Genomic DNA, 16,288 nt, shown 5'->3' with positions numbered 1-16,288 from the left:
TCAGCTTTGGATTTCTAGAGGAAGATTGAAGGCAATGCTCAAAGTCAAATGGCAAGTGCAGATTGGTTAAACGAGAAATGATGCACAAATGGTCAATCTGCACCCTCGAAAATGGAGGTGCCAATTTGAGCATCAGTGGCGCTCCAACTAGGCTTCGAAGCTTGGGCCAATATCCAAAACCAGCCACCAACGGCGCATTCCTAGCCTCGTGTGCACAGGGCCAACACCAAAGATGCTACTGATACAAATGCAGTCCTTACTTGACAAAGGCACACTGGTTTGAACCTAGGCACCTTCTTTCTCAAAAAGGTCCCTCTCCATCAGATGATGCAGTTGCTCGAACTTCGCGATTTTGAGTTGAATTCACCTCCTTTGAATAAAAGGTCCTCTCATGATACCATGGACTCCTCCCTAATTCTGATACCATGTCAGAAAATAATAGAGAGCCTCTTGTTGTGGCAAACTCCCCTCAGAGCAGGATCTAGCAGCTTGTGTGCTGCCTGAAGGTGAGCTGTAGGCATTTCCATGTACTGCCTTCTACCTCCATTGAGAGCCTCCAACAAATGTCAGCCTGCATGCTCCAATGGAGCTTTAACAGGCTGCCAAGATGCTGCTCGTACACCTCTTCTTGCACCTTTTCTTCCTGTTAAAAAGCTACTGTTAAGAGAGTGTATTACTAAAGTCAATTCCTACACCTCCTAGCTGCCCTACTCTGCAACCAAAGGTGAGGAACTGTGATTACTAAGACCCCCTCCCCTCCCCTCCCCCTGCCCGCGGATGGAAGCCTTTATATGGGGCTAGATAGCTCCAAATCTGATCAACTAGTCTATAAAACAGACCTACCAGGTCCTTGCACCTGTCGATTGCTGTCTATCAACCCTGCTGCAGCTGTATGGCCGACCAGCCCAGGTAGGGCTGACCTGTACCTGCAATCAGCAGACATGGCCTATATAATGCCTATTAAAGGCCTCATCTGCAGCCCTACATGTGGATCCTTCTTTGCATGGACCTGTCAATAGTCCTGCATGAGCCTTTAGATGCTCATAGATATACATACATATTACACACACACACATATGAGTGTGTGTGTGTGTGTGTGTACATGTATATATTTCAGAATTGTGTGAGCACCTTTTCAATGATCCTCAGACTCGAGCTTCCTTGAACCTAGATCACTTACGTGCGATGCCCGATTTCCATTGCAAGATGGTGAATTGTGCCAAAGAATATCTTGTGTATAGTTGTAATATGATTAAATGAAGATACAGTTGCCTTGCTTCCGTGCTGCTGCAAAATTATACAAGTTCCCCAAATTCGGGACTGTTGCCTAATTGAGTTTTAATATCCGTTAGGATCATTCAAGTAGATTTCCCAGGTAGATTCTACCAAGGGAATGACTCCAATGGCCCTTGTACGTGTTGAGCTAGGATGGGAGATGATCCACTTGTAGCGCATTTCGAGTTAGGAGCCAACCAACTTGAGTAAGTAGTCACCTGAGCATCGTAAGTATCTACTCACTCTGCACTCTTGAGCCAAGAATTCACGCTTGTAGCTTGTTAATAGTATTTTCCTCACCTAAAGTTCTCTCGGGCATAGATGAAGTGAAATAGGAGCCGATTGGATATCCTAGGTGTGTGTATGGAGGGGGAGAGAAGGATTATGTACATACATGTACACTTCCTATTGTAGGCAGTGATATATTACGAAGTCATATTTTCCAATGGCTTTTAAAACCCAATACTAATGTTTTACAATGGTGAACTCTTAAAACATACCTGGGTCCTGCATGCTTCAACGGAAAATTATAAAGTATTACTCATACACAGATTATGCACAATACAATGGCATGACAACAAGAAAAACAGTACTAAGATTAAATCCATTGTTAAAATTTCATTGTCATACAATCGGAGCATGCCCTTTCCAAACCAAAAGTTCCTGTTTTAGGAAAAACTGTTCTTCAGTGCAGACACTCAGAAATTCAACACTACTTGTACAATGGTGTCAGTTGTGGACTTCTATCCTCACAGTAAAGTCATGGCAACAAGTCTCCCGTACCATTTTATCATGTGTAATTAGAGATCTCCTGTCCTTTATGTGGAATCTGTTTTTGCTAGCTTTCACAACAATAAACGAATGACGAACAGACCTAAGTAGCATTTGATAGCAGACCATCTTTCAGAACGTTCTCCTCGAGGAAAAGCTAATAAACAAATAATGAACAGGTGGCATCTCGTAGCAGACCATATTTCAGAGCATTCTCCTCGAGGAAAAGCTAAAATCTTGACTCACTGCCTGCGCCTGCAACCTCGTATTGTTAAAAATCCGTACAAAGCCCCATGTGAGCTGCCAAAAACATGCAGACAACTGAGTTGCACACATATAGATATGATTGTTAACCCAGAGTGGAATGTTGACTTCAAGCATAGAAAACATTGGACTTTTTTACTGAAGATTCACATGATCAACAGTGGCTTTAAACCCACCACATATTATAATATTTTACTCTGTACTTAGTCATCATAGTCGTCATCATCTCTTCTCAGAAAGGAATTTATAATGCCACCAACAAAAGAGACCAGAAACAGGACAAGAATAATATTAAACCCACTGCCTACTCCGACTGCAATGCTGGGACCAGGAGCAAAAAATGAAAATGGGGACCATCCCCAGCCACCAAAGAAAGGGCTGCCATAGCCCCCGTATAAGGGCGGAGCCACAAAGGAAGGAGGATTGATGTAGATGTTGGACCTGCATTTATTTGAGGTGAGTCACATACATGTATCCTAGAGCCAACCGAAGCCCGTATAAGACACCCTAAAGAAAGGCTACTACAAATACAAAAACTAGAAAAAACAGTGGAAGTGTTGCTTTCGTGGCCAACCAGCATACCGTCTGGAGTTATCTATCCTTGGTGCCGCTCTAGGTGGTGGTGCTGACCGAAATGCTTGCCCGCCAGCACGTCCACCACTCTTAGCCGCTTGTACATCATCAATGGGACCAAGGATAACTAAGCTAGCCACAGCTGTTGCCAATGCTGCCTTGGCTAAATGCTTATTAGCACTTTCCAATACCACCATGATTCCGCTGCAAAACACCAACCCGAACATTATCTTCCTTGAACTCTCTTCATTCAAGTTGATATCTACATGACAGCATGCATCTCAGGAATCTCTCTCTCTCTCTCTCTCTCTCTCTCTCTCTCTCTCTCTCACACACACACACACACACACACATACATTCATTCATGATCTTGAGATACAATTTGGCAGACAATGAGGGAAAAAGAAAAACTGCAACATTAAAGAGAGAAATATTTGTGCAGCTGGCAGTTTTATGCTTGATAATATGACTATATGGGAGGCACACAAAGTGAGGCTAATAGCTATGCGAACAGCCTTCACTGCCTCTAGCATAGCCATGTAAATAGGGTGGAAGGTTTTGGCAAAATCATGTCAGCATTGTTGGGAATTTCAGTCCCAACAATGCTGAAAGGTCTGCAGTGCAAATTCAGGTTAAAAATTCTACTTTCCTCTCTCTCTCTCTCTCTCTCTCTCTCTCTAGCTGATGAGGCTGGGCCACTTGAGTGAAAGTCATTATCAGTGAGACTGATATTATGACTTTACAAGTTTCAGACCATTCGTGCAGTCAATCCTACAAGAAACTCCAAATGGTAGATAGTGCCAATATGTATACACCTGCCAGTACAATTTAGAGGGAATATACTTCTTGACTTTGGCTGCACTCACAAGACTACAAAAGGGATATTTCCCATGCTATGCTAGAGAGAGAATGCATGCAGTTGCACTTCCAGAATGTGAACATTAAAGTTATCCGGGCTAGCACAATGGGTCCACTGAGAGCTCGAACTACGCTCTTAGACTTGAAATGGAAGCATATGAAAGTGCATTGAGACGTTGCAAATCCTCATGCTCTCCAAATGATTAGCAAGCAAGCTTCAAACACTGAATGAAATCATCTTCGAAGATTTGCCAAAACCCACTAAATCAAGAGGGCACATTTCGGACAGGCCACTACAGAGGACAGATCATGTTAGGCATTGGTCATGATAAATCATATCTTTGGTGTAGAAAAGTGAATGTCGTAGTTCAGTGTAATATAATACTTCATGTACATACCATGATAAATACCATTTTTACCTTAAATATTTGCAATCTCTATGAAAACCCAACTTAAACCATCGTATACCATTACATTTTTCATTCATTATTTATGTGAGCAGAGTGCTGATCTCTTTGAGAGTTATTCTTCACAAGATTTTCAATCACCAACCGGCCACACAAATATCATGGCTAATGGACCAGCTACTTCACATATCATTAGACAGTTCTCCACCAACAAAAGCACATGTGTGTGCACCCAGGCACACATACACATGCACATGCATGCATGTGTGTATGTGTGTGTGTTGTATGTATCTATATATGCATTTACATATATGATCCTAAGCCTAAAGTATATCCAATTGTACAAATAATGTCTTTAAAAATTATATGAAACAACAATGTGTGTGTGTGTGTGTGTGTGTGTGTGTGTGTGTGAGAGAGAGAGAGAGACTATTAAAGTCTTTGATAGACCAAAGGGTCTATGAGACTGAAAAAACCAGATCCAATGAACTGAATGAGTGGAGCCTCTAAGCGGACATCTGCACCCCAAGGCAAGTACAACATAAACATAAAAGCACTAGTACAAAGTTTCTGAGCCCGTGGGAGGATAGATGTACTTCAGAATTCTTTTGGCTATGTTCCAATGGCTTCCGTGATTGGAGTGGAAATTGCCTCCTTGTCCTGCACGTAGACTTTGCCAAAAGGCCTTTTGAGCACTTGCCTTATCTTACAAAAGTTCACATTATGCTGGCATACTTCAATACCCCATAAAATGGTGCAACTGCTCCAGGTGTTTTACAAATGTTTTATCTCAAATTGGTTGTACTGTGTAGGATTGAGCTGTTCTATGAGAGCCTGACCATTACTTTATAATGCTGAGATCAGATCATCAAGAGAGAAAATGGCAAGTTTTGGGATACCCTATATAGTTAATGCAAAATCGGAAGAAGGCATATATCTTTGTGTACCAAGATTTGGGTGCTTGTTTGAGCCCATAACATGACTTGGTGAGCTTACAACACTTATCCTGCTGTCATTTCTGCACAAAACTAGGTGGCTGCTCCATGTAAACCTCCTCATTGGCCACAAGTTTCACCTTGTTTTCTCAATAAATCCATCTACCTTAGTTTTAATTTGAAAACTCAATGGCATCCAATCACACTTCTTGATGGAAGATCAACAACGCATGTGGTTCTCATCATTATTTTAGATAAAGAAGGAATGAGGATGACCTCATTGAGACAATGCCTTCCATCCAATCACATTCCCTCTTGATGGAACGTGAAGAGGTGGTTGTTTTTTGGAGACCGAATCCATTCTTCCATGTGATCATGCTTATCTTCCTAGTTGAGTGACTGAGGCCCATCCTCATGTAGCACATGTGTGAGGTGTGCATTTGCCCGTCTGGTTAGTGCGTGGTGTCCGTCTGTGTGTGCACCTATGTGTTGTCTGCTTGTTTCTAAGCATCATCAAGTAGCGTTGTATGTCGTCGCATAGCGTCCATGTGTGTGTGTAGCCTGACCCACCCCTACCTCTAGATCGACCTCCCCCTCTACCTCTAGCCTCTCCTACAAGGACCACTCCCGTCACATTTTCTCTTCTCATCCACAAGTAGCCCTTCATAGTCCTCTGATGGACAGAAATGCCTTCTGGAGATAAAATATACATCCAATGACTGGGCTTTTCTGACAGACCCCACCTGCAGCACAGGAAGACACCCCACGTGTAAAACAAAGACAACCAAGAAATACATGCATGAGAAGTTTGGGGTGGATGGAACTCCCATTGATAATGCATTCAGAAAAGATTACACATGAGAATAGCCACTGATCATCAAATTTGAATATGCCAAGGCAAGACAACAAGTTCTCATGAAGAGAGCAAGCTTGAAAGGGAAGCCAATCATCATTGATAAAAGTATAAGGCTAGGGTAGTTATAGAGACAAAACTTTAGGATGGACCGTAACTAGGGTCAATACATGTGGTGTGACTAGCTCACCCACTAACTCAACCTCTAACCATAGTTACCAGAAATGGGAACATTCTGGAAATTTGGGTGTCGGAACAGGGATGTTCCGGGCGGGGACTGGAACGCCACATCATACACAACACGTCATATGACATAAAACTATGCTAGAAAATGAAAGAAACTAACGTTTTACAGCCTTAAACTTTCTATATAAGCTCTAAAATAGCCATTTGAAACTTTCAAAGAGCCTTTTTTTAAAGGGGGGATGTTCCGGGGCTGTTTCGGCTCCACGGAATGACGTTCCAAATGTCGGAACGCCGTTCCCTGGTAACTATGCCTCTAACTAAGGTTAGGGAGAAAAAACCGTAATAAAGGGAAAAAGTACAGCTAGCCCCTTATTACTTAACATTGGCCATTGTCTTATATTTCTAACACCCCCTTGCAGTGACACTATCAGATCGACATCAGTCAGCTTTGCAAAATGTTGGAAAGAAACCGAGAGAATGTGCAAGAATGGAACTGAAAGAAGATGTAATGAAATTGCAACAGCACAAAATGAAGTACAAAGCTAGGGTAGTCATAGAGACAAAACCCTAGGATGAACCCTAACTAGGGTCAAACCATGTGTGGTGACTAACTCACCCACAAACTCAACCTCTAAGGGAGGTTAGGGGGAAAAAACCTTAATAAAGGGAAAAAGTGCCCCTAGCCCCTTCTTACATAACATTGGCCACTGCCTTAGGAAATATAAATATATCTAACACATTTTTCTAGATTTTCATGGGTGTATCCTTTGAGAGAAAAATCTGACTCTTTCAGTGCTTCAAGTAGTTTGTAGCTATGGTTGAGAGTGAATCTGGATGCAAAGTGCAGAATTAGAGAACAGACAAAGGGGGAAAAGATTTCTTGGAAAGAGGGACAATGCACCAGTATATAGCCCCTTATACAGCTCAGCAAAGTGGTGTTCCTGAGAGGAGAACAGGTCTCTGGTGGAAATGGCCAGATGCATGATTAAAGGGAAAAGATTGCCACACAGATTTCGGTTGGAGGCAGTACTGTTTTAAGGATATGTTTTCAACAGATGCCCACCAAGGCCTTGAAAACTGTTACATCGTCTGGGGCTTGGTACAACTGAAAACCCAAGATGGACTACCTCAGGGTTTTTGGTTGTGTAGCCTATGCACATATGCCCAGTTAGGTGAGAATCAAGTTGGATGATAAGGCAGTTAAATGCATTTGTGTTGGCTACATTTGTGAGCAAGACGTACTGTCTCTACATCCTCAGACACAAAGGATTTTTGTGAATAGAGATGTGGTTTTCGCAGAAAACTCAGATCTGTCCATGATTGAGTTTGCTAGACAGCTGCATACAAACATTCAAGATGTGTTTGCAGGGCTGCTTCCACTAGCAGGTGAAGGCACTTCAGAGTAACCACTGACCAGTAGAAAATCATAATATTCAGCCTGCACATGCTGATGCACAGCAGGCTGTGGATGCTCTAGATCAGATCTAGAATCAGCCTATCGCACATGATGTTGCGCAAGAGGTTGTCAGAGAAGAGAGGGCTGCTTCACAGGAAGCTAGAACAGTCGCTAGATGGCTGTTGTAGACTTTGCAGGACGGCAGACTTTAAGCTCCTCGTTCCAATAGAACAAAGGCTGGTTCAAGAGGGACGAGTGGAGCAAACTTTGTTGATTCAGCTTGGATGAGTTCATTGTATGATAAAGAAGAACCAAGCACTTTTGGAGGATGCTCAAGATTGGATGAGAGCCATGTAGGTAGAATTGGATCTATCATGAAGAGCAATGCACGGGAACTGGTGGATTTGCCCAGAGGGAAGAAAGCTATTGGGACAAAGTGGGTGCACAAGATTAAAAGAAGATTTGATGGTGCCATTCAGAGGTACAAGGCAAGGTTGGTTGCCAAGGGCTATTCTCAGCAGATGGCAATAATCATGATGAAACCTTTGCCCCCACGCCCATGATGACCACCATCATGTGTGTTGTTTCATTGGCTGCTCATTTTGCTTGGAAAGTACATCAGTTGGATATAAAAACAGCCTTCTCAATGGGGACTTGCAGGGTGAAGTGTATTTGAGTCAGCCCATTGGTTTTCAAATGCTTGGTCAGGAATATAAGGTATGCAGACTCCACAAGGCACTTTATGGGCTGATACAAGCCCCATGGGCTTGGTATGAGAAAATTCATACATTTTGGACCAATCAGGGTCTACAAAATAGTTCAACAGAGAGTACCTTTATGTCAAGAAAGACCAAAGGGATTTGCTCATTATCATCTTGTGTGGATGATATGCTGCTCTAAGGCACAAATGAAGAGAAAATTGCAGATTTCAAGGATGATCTTGAAGCTTCATTTGCGTTTGCTGATCTGGTTTTGTTACACTATTATTTGGGCATTCAGTTTATGCAAATAGATGAAGGATTTGTGCTCAAACAGTCAAAATACATCCAGGAACAGTTGCAAAGGTTCAATTTTCAGGACTGCAAGCTTATTTCAACTCCCATGGAGCCAGGTTGAGGCTGTCCATGCATGATGCAGGTGAACCTTTTGATCTTTTGTATACCGTCAAGCTGTTGGATGCCTTATTTATCTCTGCAATACACATCTAGATATTCAGTTCAATGTGTCCCAATTGAGCAGGTATATGCACAGCTAACACAGTACTGGTGCTATAAAGCATGTTTTCAGATATTTGCACGGCACTCAGTCTCCTAGTCTGTTTATGCCAAGAGGGGGACTTTGACTTGCACGCTTTCAGTGATTAAGATTGGGCTTGTGATTATGACACTAGACATTCCAACCCGTTGAAATTATTTCTTTATTGGCAGTTCATACATTTCATGGTCGAGGAAGAAACAATCCACTGGCTACTTCATTCAGATTGGGCTCGTGATTATGACACTGGAGATTCCAACCCATTGAAATTGCTTCTTTATTGGCAGTTCATGGCACATGCATTTCATGGTTGAGGAAGAAACAATCCACTATGGCTACTTCATCTTGTGAAGCTGAGTACAGGGCAGCTGTCACAATTATAGTTGAACGTGTATGGCTCAAGAGATTGATGACAGATCTTCGTGGTGGTTTGCAGCCATAGACTCCCAATACTTACTGACAATTAGATGGCTATTATGGTGGCACAGAATTTTGTGTTCTTGCATGCATGTAACACGTTGAGATCCATTATCATTATGTCAGAGAGAGGTTACAAGGCCCTCTCCAAAGAAATGTTTTGAAGCTCTCCGCAAAGCTTTGGGATTACTTCCATTTGGTGATTGAGGTCACTCCTTGTACACCAGGACATTGTCACTGCGGAGGGGTGTTGGAAATATTGTAATATTTAAGGCAATGGCCAATATATCTAGTCCATTAGGAGGGTTAGGGACACTTTTTCCTTCTAAAGTTTCCCCCCAACCATGGTTAGTGGTTGAGTTAGGGTACAGTCAGTGTGTCGACTCACCGTAGGCTCACCCTAGGGTTTCAGGTTTGTCATGTTGACAGCCCTCTTGTACTTGATTCTTGCAATCTGATTTCAGCTAAGCTCCATGTTTTTGAGCTCTGTCCATCTCCAAACTCTCACGAGTCATAGGGTCCACCAAAGTAATCCTCCTATTCTCGTGGGTCGCATGGGATCTCTTAGATATAGTCTTAAAACTAGTGACCAAAACACCTACATAGCATCATGCCCATTGGAAAGTCCTCCATGTGAGTTGCTCCTTAAGCATCACCATCCCAACACCTTCAACCAGCAAGAAGAAGCTTCCAAATGCTTCTACCATCAGAACTCTTTGTTTGTCTGTTCAGAATGCTTTCACGCTCCACTTGAACAAACATGGTGACAAAAGCATGTTACTGAGTTTAACATCAATGTACAAAAAGAAAACATATCCTCATTGTTTATCTCTACATTGCATGCTAATGCAATGAGCCATGTACCTCTTGAGGTTACCACTAGATCAACATTCTTATGAAACCAATGCCAGGAACCGGCAAGTAGAAGCCTTCGAATGGCTCTGCCATGTCAGGACTCTCTCTCTCTCTCTCTCTCTCTCTCTCTCTCTCTCTCTAGTTAGAATGCTTTCGCCTTTTGTTTTTGTGTACCTCTTTTTTCTTCTCTTTCATTTTCCCTTTTATTTTCTGTGTAGATTTTTGGTCTTTAGAACAACAAGAAATCTAAATTTGTATGATTGGACTTATTCTAGTCTTACAAAGGTATATATATATGCTTTCACCTTCCACATGAACTAACATTGTGACAAAATCATAAAACTGAATTCAATATCAATGTACAAAGAGAAGACAATCCTCGTTTTTTATCTTTACATTGCCTGCTGATGCAACAAGCGAAGTACCTCCTTGAGGTATCTAGTAGGTCAGCATAGTTATGAATCTCTGGCTCTCGCAAAAGTAGAGATTGTTGTCAAACAAGCAATTATGCTTCTGTCAAATATATCGAATTGGTATAACGCCTAGTACAAGTGCCAGATAGCCCTTGAGTATGCACGTGTTATCTTCAAAGGTGACAAACACAACCTCTTTTCCCATTATAGGAAACTGCAATTAACCCTGGCTTATAAAGTACATCTGGAAGACACAAATCAATTCCATCAATTGATGACAACATCATCTTCCCAACTCCTTTGACAAGATAAGAAGAATTGTTGGCATAGGACATTTTCTTGCCAACTAGAGCAGGCTGCAAATCTGCAAATAACTCCCTGTGAGAGGTAATGTCCTAGATGCACCACTATCAATGTACAAAACAACACCCGAAGTTTCAGCCACATTGAGTAATGCAATGTGCTATCGGGGATCATTTGCATACTAGAAAAGTCCATTCTTCAGCCACAAAGTTGGCTGAAGCATCATCCTTATTTGCATTGGAATGGCTGGGATCTGTATTTAGAGTGCCAGACTTTCCCTTCTCCTTTGCAATTCTTTTCCTGCATTCACTAATGAAGTGCCCTGGCTTTTTACAATAATGACATTTCCCCTTTTCTTGGGATTGCCTGCTTTTTGTTGATTGTTAACTTGATGACCGAGCTGAATCACTCTTTGACTAATAATACCTTGCATGCAGTTCCCCTTGCCTTTGGCAATAAGGGCCTGATCCACTCAATATTTTTTTGTGTTTGCTCTTCCTGCAACACTGACCACCCCACTACTTCCTAGAACGTGAGTGGGTTGGGACATGAGTGGGTTAAGACAGGTTCAGTGATGTGTAAAAAGATAAGCAAGAAATGAACTGATTGTTTGAAATGACTTCATCAATATCAAGCAACTATTTACAAATATCTTGGATCTTAGTTAAGTGCTCCGACATAAAATCCCCTTATGCATCATAATGCCATCAAGTTGTCTCTTCAGATGAGAAACCTGTTGGAGATATCATAGCCAAAGAGTGTGGTGATGTGATGTGTTGGTGCATAGTACTAGATGTGAGTCATGTATCACTCTGGGAGTTATCCCATATACACTTGGTACATGTGTGTGTGCTCAGCCTATATAAGGCTTGTACTTCACTTATCATGTCATACTTGATGAATGAATGAAAGCCTTCTTCATGTCTTCATTTGAGTATCATTTCCACATACCCTAATCTTCTCTCTCTCTCTCTCTCTCTCTCTCTCTCTCTCTCCACCATGTTTCTAACATGGTATCAGAGCAGGTTCACCCTGCCATAGCAGCCACGTCATCCTAGACCTAACCCTAATCCGAAATCCTAGTTCTGTTGTAGCTTTTATTTCTGCAGCCACCTCAGTCCTGCTCATTTTCGCCTCTATCCTGCAGCCATTTGCCCTCCTTTGTGCCCATTCACCTCCACCATAGCCTACCTCTCCATACCTGTCTCTTTTTGTGCTCATTTCACCTCCTTTTCCCTGTTGTTTGAGCACCTCCTCCTGCCACCTTGCTGCTGCTGCATAGCTGCCATGTAGCAGCACACTTCTGGCCACCTTTTCCAACTTTTTGAGTGTTTCGAGGTGTTTCCGAGCAGTTCCAGCCCTGCCAATGCTGTGTGGATGCCATCCTCTGCATTTTGGAACATTTTCCAAGGGCTATGTGCATTTCGGAGCATATCAGGTTTGCACGTGTGAAATTTCAAGCTATTTCAGAGCATCTTCAGTCCCGTTTTTAGGGTTTCCAGGCCGCTGCAGCAGAGCTGTTCATTCACGCACGTCGGGTTGCAGATTCTCGGGTGATTTGGAGGCCAAAGGATTTGGAAGTAGCAGAATGTTAAGGCCATTGCCCTCATTTGTCTTTGCTTGGCTGACACTCTTATTCATCATGTGGACTTCAAGTCAACAGCTAGGGAGATTTGGGATTGCCTCGAGACATTGTTTGGTAATAAAATCACCAACTCTAAAGTCTTTCTGAAGCTCAAGTTTTATGATTTGAAAATGGAAGAGAGTGATGAGTTGAGTGATCATCTAGCATGGTTTCAATCTCTTGTTCAACAACTCTCAAGTTTGAAAAGCACGTCAAATGATGAAGATAAGATGGCTGTCCTTATGAAGAGTATGCATGGAATCTCTCGCTTTGAGCAAACTCTTAAAGTCCTTCGCCTTGCCACTACCACGTTTGATGATATGGTGGCACTCCTCATTGAGAAGGACTGTCGCAAGAAGGAAGCCTCTCTTGCCTCTCCTGGTGATCAAGCATTTGCTTCCACCAGCAAATGGAAGACCAACAAGAACATTATTTGCAGGTTTTGCAAGAGAAAAGGACACATTGAAGCTCACTGCTTCAAGAAGAAGGAACATGAACAAGAGAAGCAGCATGCCTATCTCCTTGCTGAAGAACAAACTGAACGTGGATTGCCCCTAGAGGAGATACATGCAGCTACAACAGAGGTTCACGGACTCTCTTGAGGATGAGGACTCTTACGACCAGGATTGGGCTTTCTAGCCCCCCTATGCTGTGTGTTTGTGTTGAGTCAATAAAGGTTCTCAGCCTTGAGTTGTCCCTCTAAACGGAATGTGTTTGGAGTCAATAACAGGTACTCTGCCCTGGGTTGTCCCCCAAAAAGTATTGCAGCGGAGGGGGGATCGGTCTACTCTTGCGTGTTGGGTCTCACACTCTTTGCTCTGAAGGGGGGTGTTGGAGATATCATAGCCAAAGAGTGTGGTGATGTGGTGTTGGTGTGTAGTACTAGGAGTTCTAGTACTAGTTCATGTGTGAGTCATGTGTGAGTGCCACGTGTCATTCTGGGAGTTATCCCATATACACTTGGTACATGTGTGTGTGTGCTCTGCCTATACAAGGCTTGTACTTCACTTATCATGTCATACTTGATGAATGAATGAAAGCCTTATTCATGTGTTCATTTGAGTATCATTTCGACACACCCTAACCTTCTCTCTCTCTCTCTCTCTCTCTCTCTCTCTCTCTCTCTCTCTCTCCACCATGTTTCTAATAAGACCCTAGCCTCATTTTGGGCTACGACTTGGTCTTTAAAGTTTCCCATGCTGTCTTAGCTCACCAATATGAGGCATAATAAACCTCTTCACCAACAAAGCAATCATAGAACCGCCGATATAGTGCAGCCTCTCATGCACCCATATCTCCTATAGGTGTCAAGCACCTAGGTGCTCCTCAGATAAAGGCCTTCTACCCAACACTTCATAAAATTAGTTAGGTTAGTAAGTTCATAAATGACTTATTTGTCCAGACCTTCCAAACTTGAAATGAGGGAGAGCTCAAGCATGGAGGGAGATTGGCCATGTTAGAGGGGGGTAGAAAGCACACACAAGCTAAAAGCTGAAAAGCCAACAACCATATGAAAGTAGAGGTGAAGAATTTTAGAAATTCGTAAGAAAAATTCCTGAAAAACTAAGAATAATCACAAAACTCCCACGCAACTCAATCCTAAAGCACTGTCTCTAGCAGAGCCAGTGCTAATAAAAGTGGGGAGGTGGCTATTTTGGCAAGAGTGGTGTCTAGAGAGAAATACCCAATAAAAGACAAAAGCATTTAAAACCTCCACAAGTGGACAAAAACTTGACCCTAACAACACATTAGGAGCAGATTAGAAAGCCTTAAACAACCACTAAACCAAAACTTAAAGTGGTATATGGCAGCCAATGCAGAAATTTGTGAAACAACTTGGCTCCAAATATTACTTAATGATCTTGGCAGAGCTAGGAAAAGTTCAGTTCCCCTTGGTTATGACACCCCATCCCACATAGCTTTGGCCAAGAATCCTGTGAATCATTCCAAGTGCAAACAACATTGATATCAAGTACTCAGTTCAACTTGGCTTCAAAAATTAATTAATGATCTTGGCATAACTAAAAAAAGTTCAGTTCACGTTGGTTGTGATAATCCATCTCGCATAGCTTTGGCCAAGAATCCTGTGAATCATTCCAAGTGCAAACAACATTGATCAGTTCAACTTGGCTTCAAAGATTAATTAATGATCTTGGCATAGTAAGAAAAGTTCAGTTTCCCATGGTTATGATAACCTATCTCACATAGCTTGGCCAAAATCCTGTGATTGCAAACAACATCTATATAAAGAACTCAGAGCAGACTCAGATGCTTCAAGTTTCAGAGCAGGATAAGTCCGTAGATAACTTCACCAAGGCATTACCAAAGGATTGTTTTAAATTATCCAAACATCTCTTGGTATCTAGAAGGGGCTAGCAGTCACGGAGCATCAGTTCCTCCTCAATGCTAGCCTGCTCTCCTTTCTGCTGGCCTGCTCTTCTCTGACACATTGCCTGACCTACAAGAAGCCCTCTAGCCTGCTGGTGGTGGAGGGACCCCGAAATCAAAGGAGCCCCTTATTGTCCACTAAGCAAGTGGTATTTGCATGCCTCCAATCGCGCAGAGCAATGCTAGCATCAAGCCCCTCTCCTCATTGGGAAGATTGTGGGAACATGCCAAATCCTGTCATTTACCAGCCAGAATGGCATGTTTCTGCCAGGCGGCCTATTGGCAACCTCATGGGAATGTGCTCTTACTTCATCTACAAAGCCTGTACGTGCTGCTGGTTGGGTACAGGATACCACGAAAAGCAATGGACGCTCATGAAGGATGGGCTCTCTGGACTATTCTTACCACAATGTTTGGTTAAGCCTAGAAAAAGCAATTGATGCGGTGGGCTTCAAAACTGATTCACGTAGTCAAACAGTTGCTCATGTTTCCTTCCATTTGCAGATCCACTTGCGTATGTGTCAACTTTTGGAAAGTGTCCTAGATTAATTGCACAACTGGCTTATTCATTGCCTACATGTACCAACCATTGGCAAGCTTCTCCTGGAATTGACACAGTTGAAACGTAACTGCAAAAGTAGTCGGAAGTTTGAACAGCTATTGTTGAAACGGCAATTGGAATGAGTTGCAGATCATCAGCATCACACGAAGTTCTCTCTCTCTCTCTCTCTCTCTCTCTCTCTCTCTCTCTGCACACTTAAGCCTTTTCTCACGAGCTAAGTCAATTTGATGTATGAATTCGATAGAGAAAAGTGAATGGCAATGCCTACATCGAAAAATACCTGGACCTGGACTTTGAAGCGCCATCTTCATCGTCCAGAGGAGGCGGAGGGGCTGCTGAAGAACAAGAGCAGTGAAGTACAACCGATGAGCGAGGGAAAGAACGTTGAGAGGGTTTGAGAAGATCAGAAGAGGAACCCACGATTCCCGAGAGGCAGAGGGGCAATTGAGATGCCATCGCCATTGCGTTAACGACCATCGAGCTCAAGAAAATGCTATTGATACACAGTTCAAACTGAAGAGCTTCACAAAAATCTTGGGCAGGTGGCCTCATCGTCTTCTCCCACGTGTCACTCGTGAAAACCAAAGGCTCAGCGGAATTGCAGCCAGCTCTACCACCACTTTTTCTGCACACCTTGCCACGTGGCAAATGCCACACGTGGAGCAAATGAACATATTGGAACACGCAAACAGACTAGTCGGGGACCCCGCGTCGCATTTGCTAATGCGGCCCACGACAGCAGCAACAAACCCATGTGCATTTGTCGTTCTTGTGTCACCAGCGCTTCTCCTCCAGAATTTCTCAACAACTATGTCCCCATAATTCAAAAATGGGCGGAGAGGGGTGGGGAGGATGTTGGGCAAGGGGAGGCTGCCGAAGAGGGTGTCACATGGCAAGCCCTTCGTGCCATTTTTTGAGTTGTTTCTTCCTTTTTTGAAAACCTCATTTTTGGGA

The 16,288-nt window shown here is 42.9% G+C and overlaps 1 protein-coding gene across 1 annotated transcript; it reads right to left on the bottom strand.

Annotated features, from left to right (window-relative positions):
• Positions 1-1,864: 1,864 nt before the first annotated feature.
• Positions 1,865-15,846, bottom strand: LOC147880547 (uncharacterized). The gene is made up of 3 exons (XM_087371026.1): positions 15,615-15,846; positions 2,893-3,087; positions 1,865-2,751 (listed from the first exon to the last, which is right to left on the bottom strand). The coding sequence occupies exons 1-3, from the start codon at positions 15,809-15,811 to the stop codon at positions 2,514-2,516; spliced, it is 630 nt and encodes a 209-aa protein (XP_087227152.1). The 5' UTR covers positions 15,812-15,846; the 3' UTR covers positions 1,865-2,513.
• Positions 15,847-16,288: the final 442 nt, after the last annotated feature.

This window comes from Dipteris shenzhenensis, chromosome 32 (genome assembly GCF_047967505.1).
Source record: "Dipteris shenzhenensis isolate YYH24624 ecotype China chromosome 32, Dip_SZ_1.0, whole genome shotgun sequence".
Taxonomy (NCBI): domain Eukaryota; kingdom Viridiplantae; phylum Streptophyta; class Polypodiopsida; order Gleicheniales; family Dipteridaceae; genus Dipteris; species Dipteris shenzhenensis.
This window is presented reverse-complemented; position numbering and strand designations above follow the sequence as displayed.

What these genes read in the sequence shown, in the direction of transcription:
- LOC147880547 (XM_087371026.1), bottom strand. Translation starts at nt 15,811, where the DNA reads ATGGTCGTTAACGCAATGGCGATGGCATCTCAATTGCCCCTCTGCCTC. An exon ending in GCTTCAAAGTCCAGGTCCAG is followed by an intron (nt 3,088 to 15,614) that starts GTATTTTTCGAT and finishes GGTGTTTTGCAG; the next exon opens with CGGAATCATGGTGGTATTGG. An exon ending in AGGATAGATAACTCCAGACG is followed by an intron (nt 2,752 to 2,892) that starts GTATGCTGGTTG and finishes AAATAAATGCAG; the next exon opens with GTCCAACATCTACATCAATC.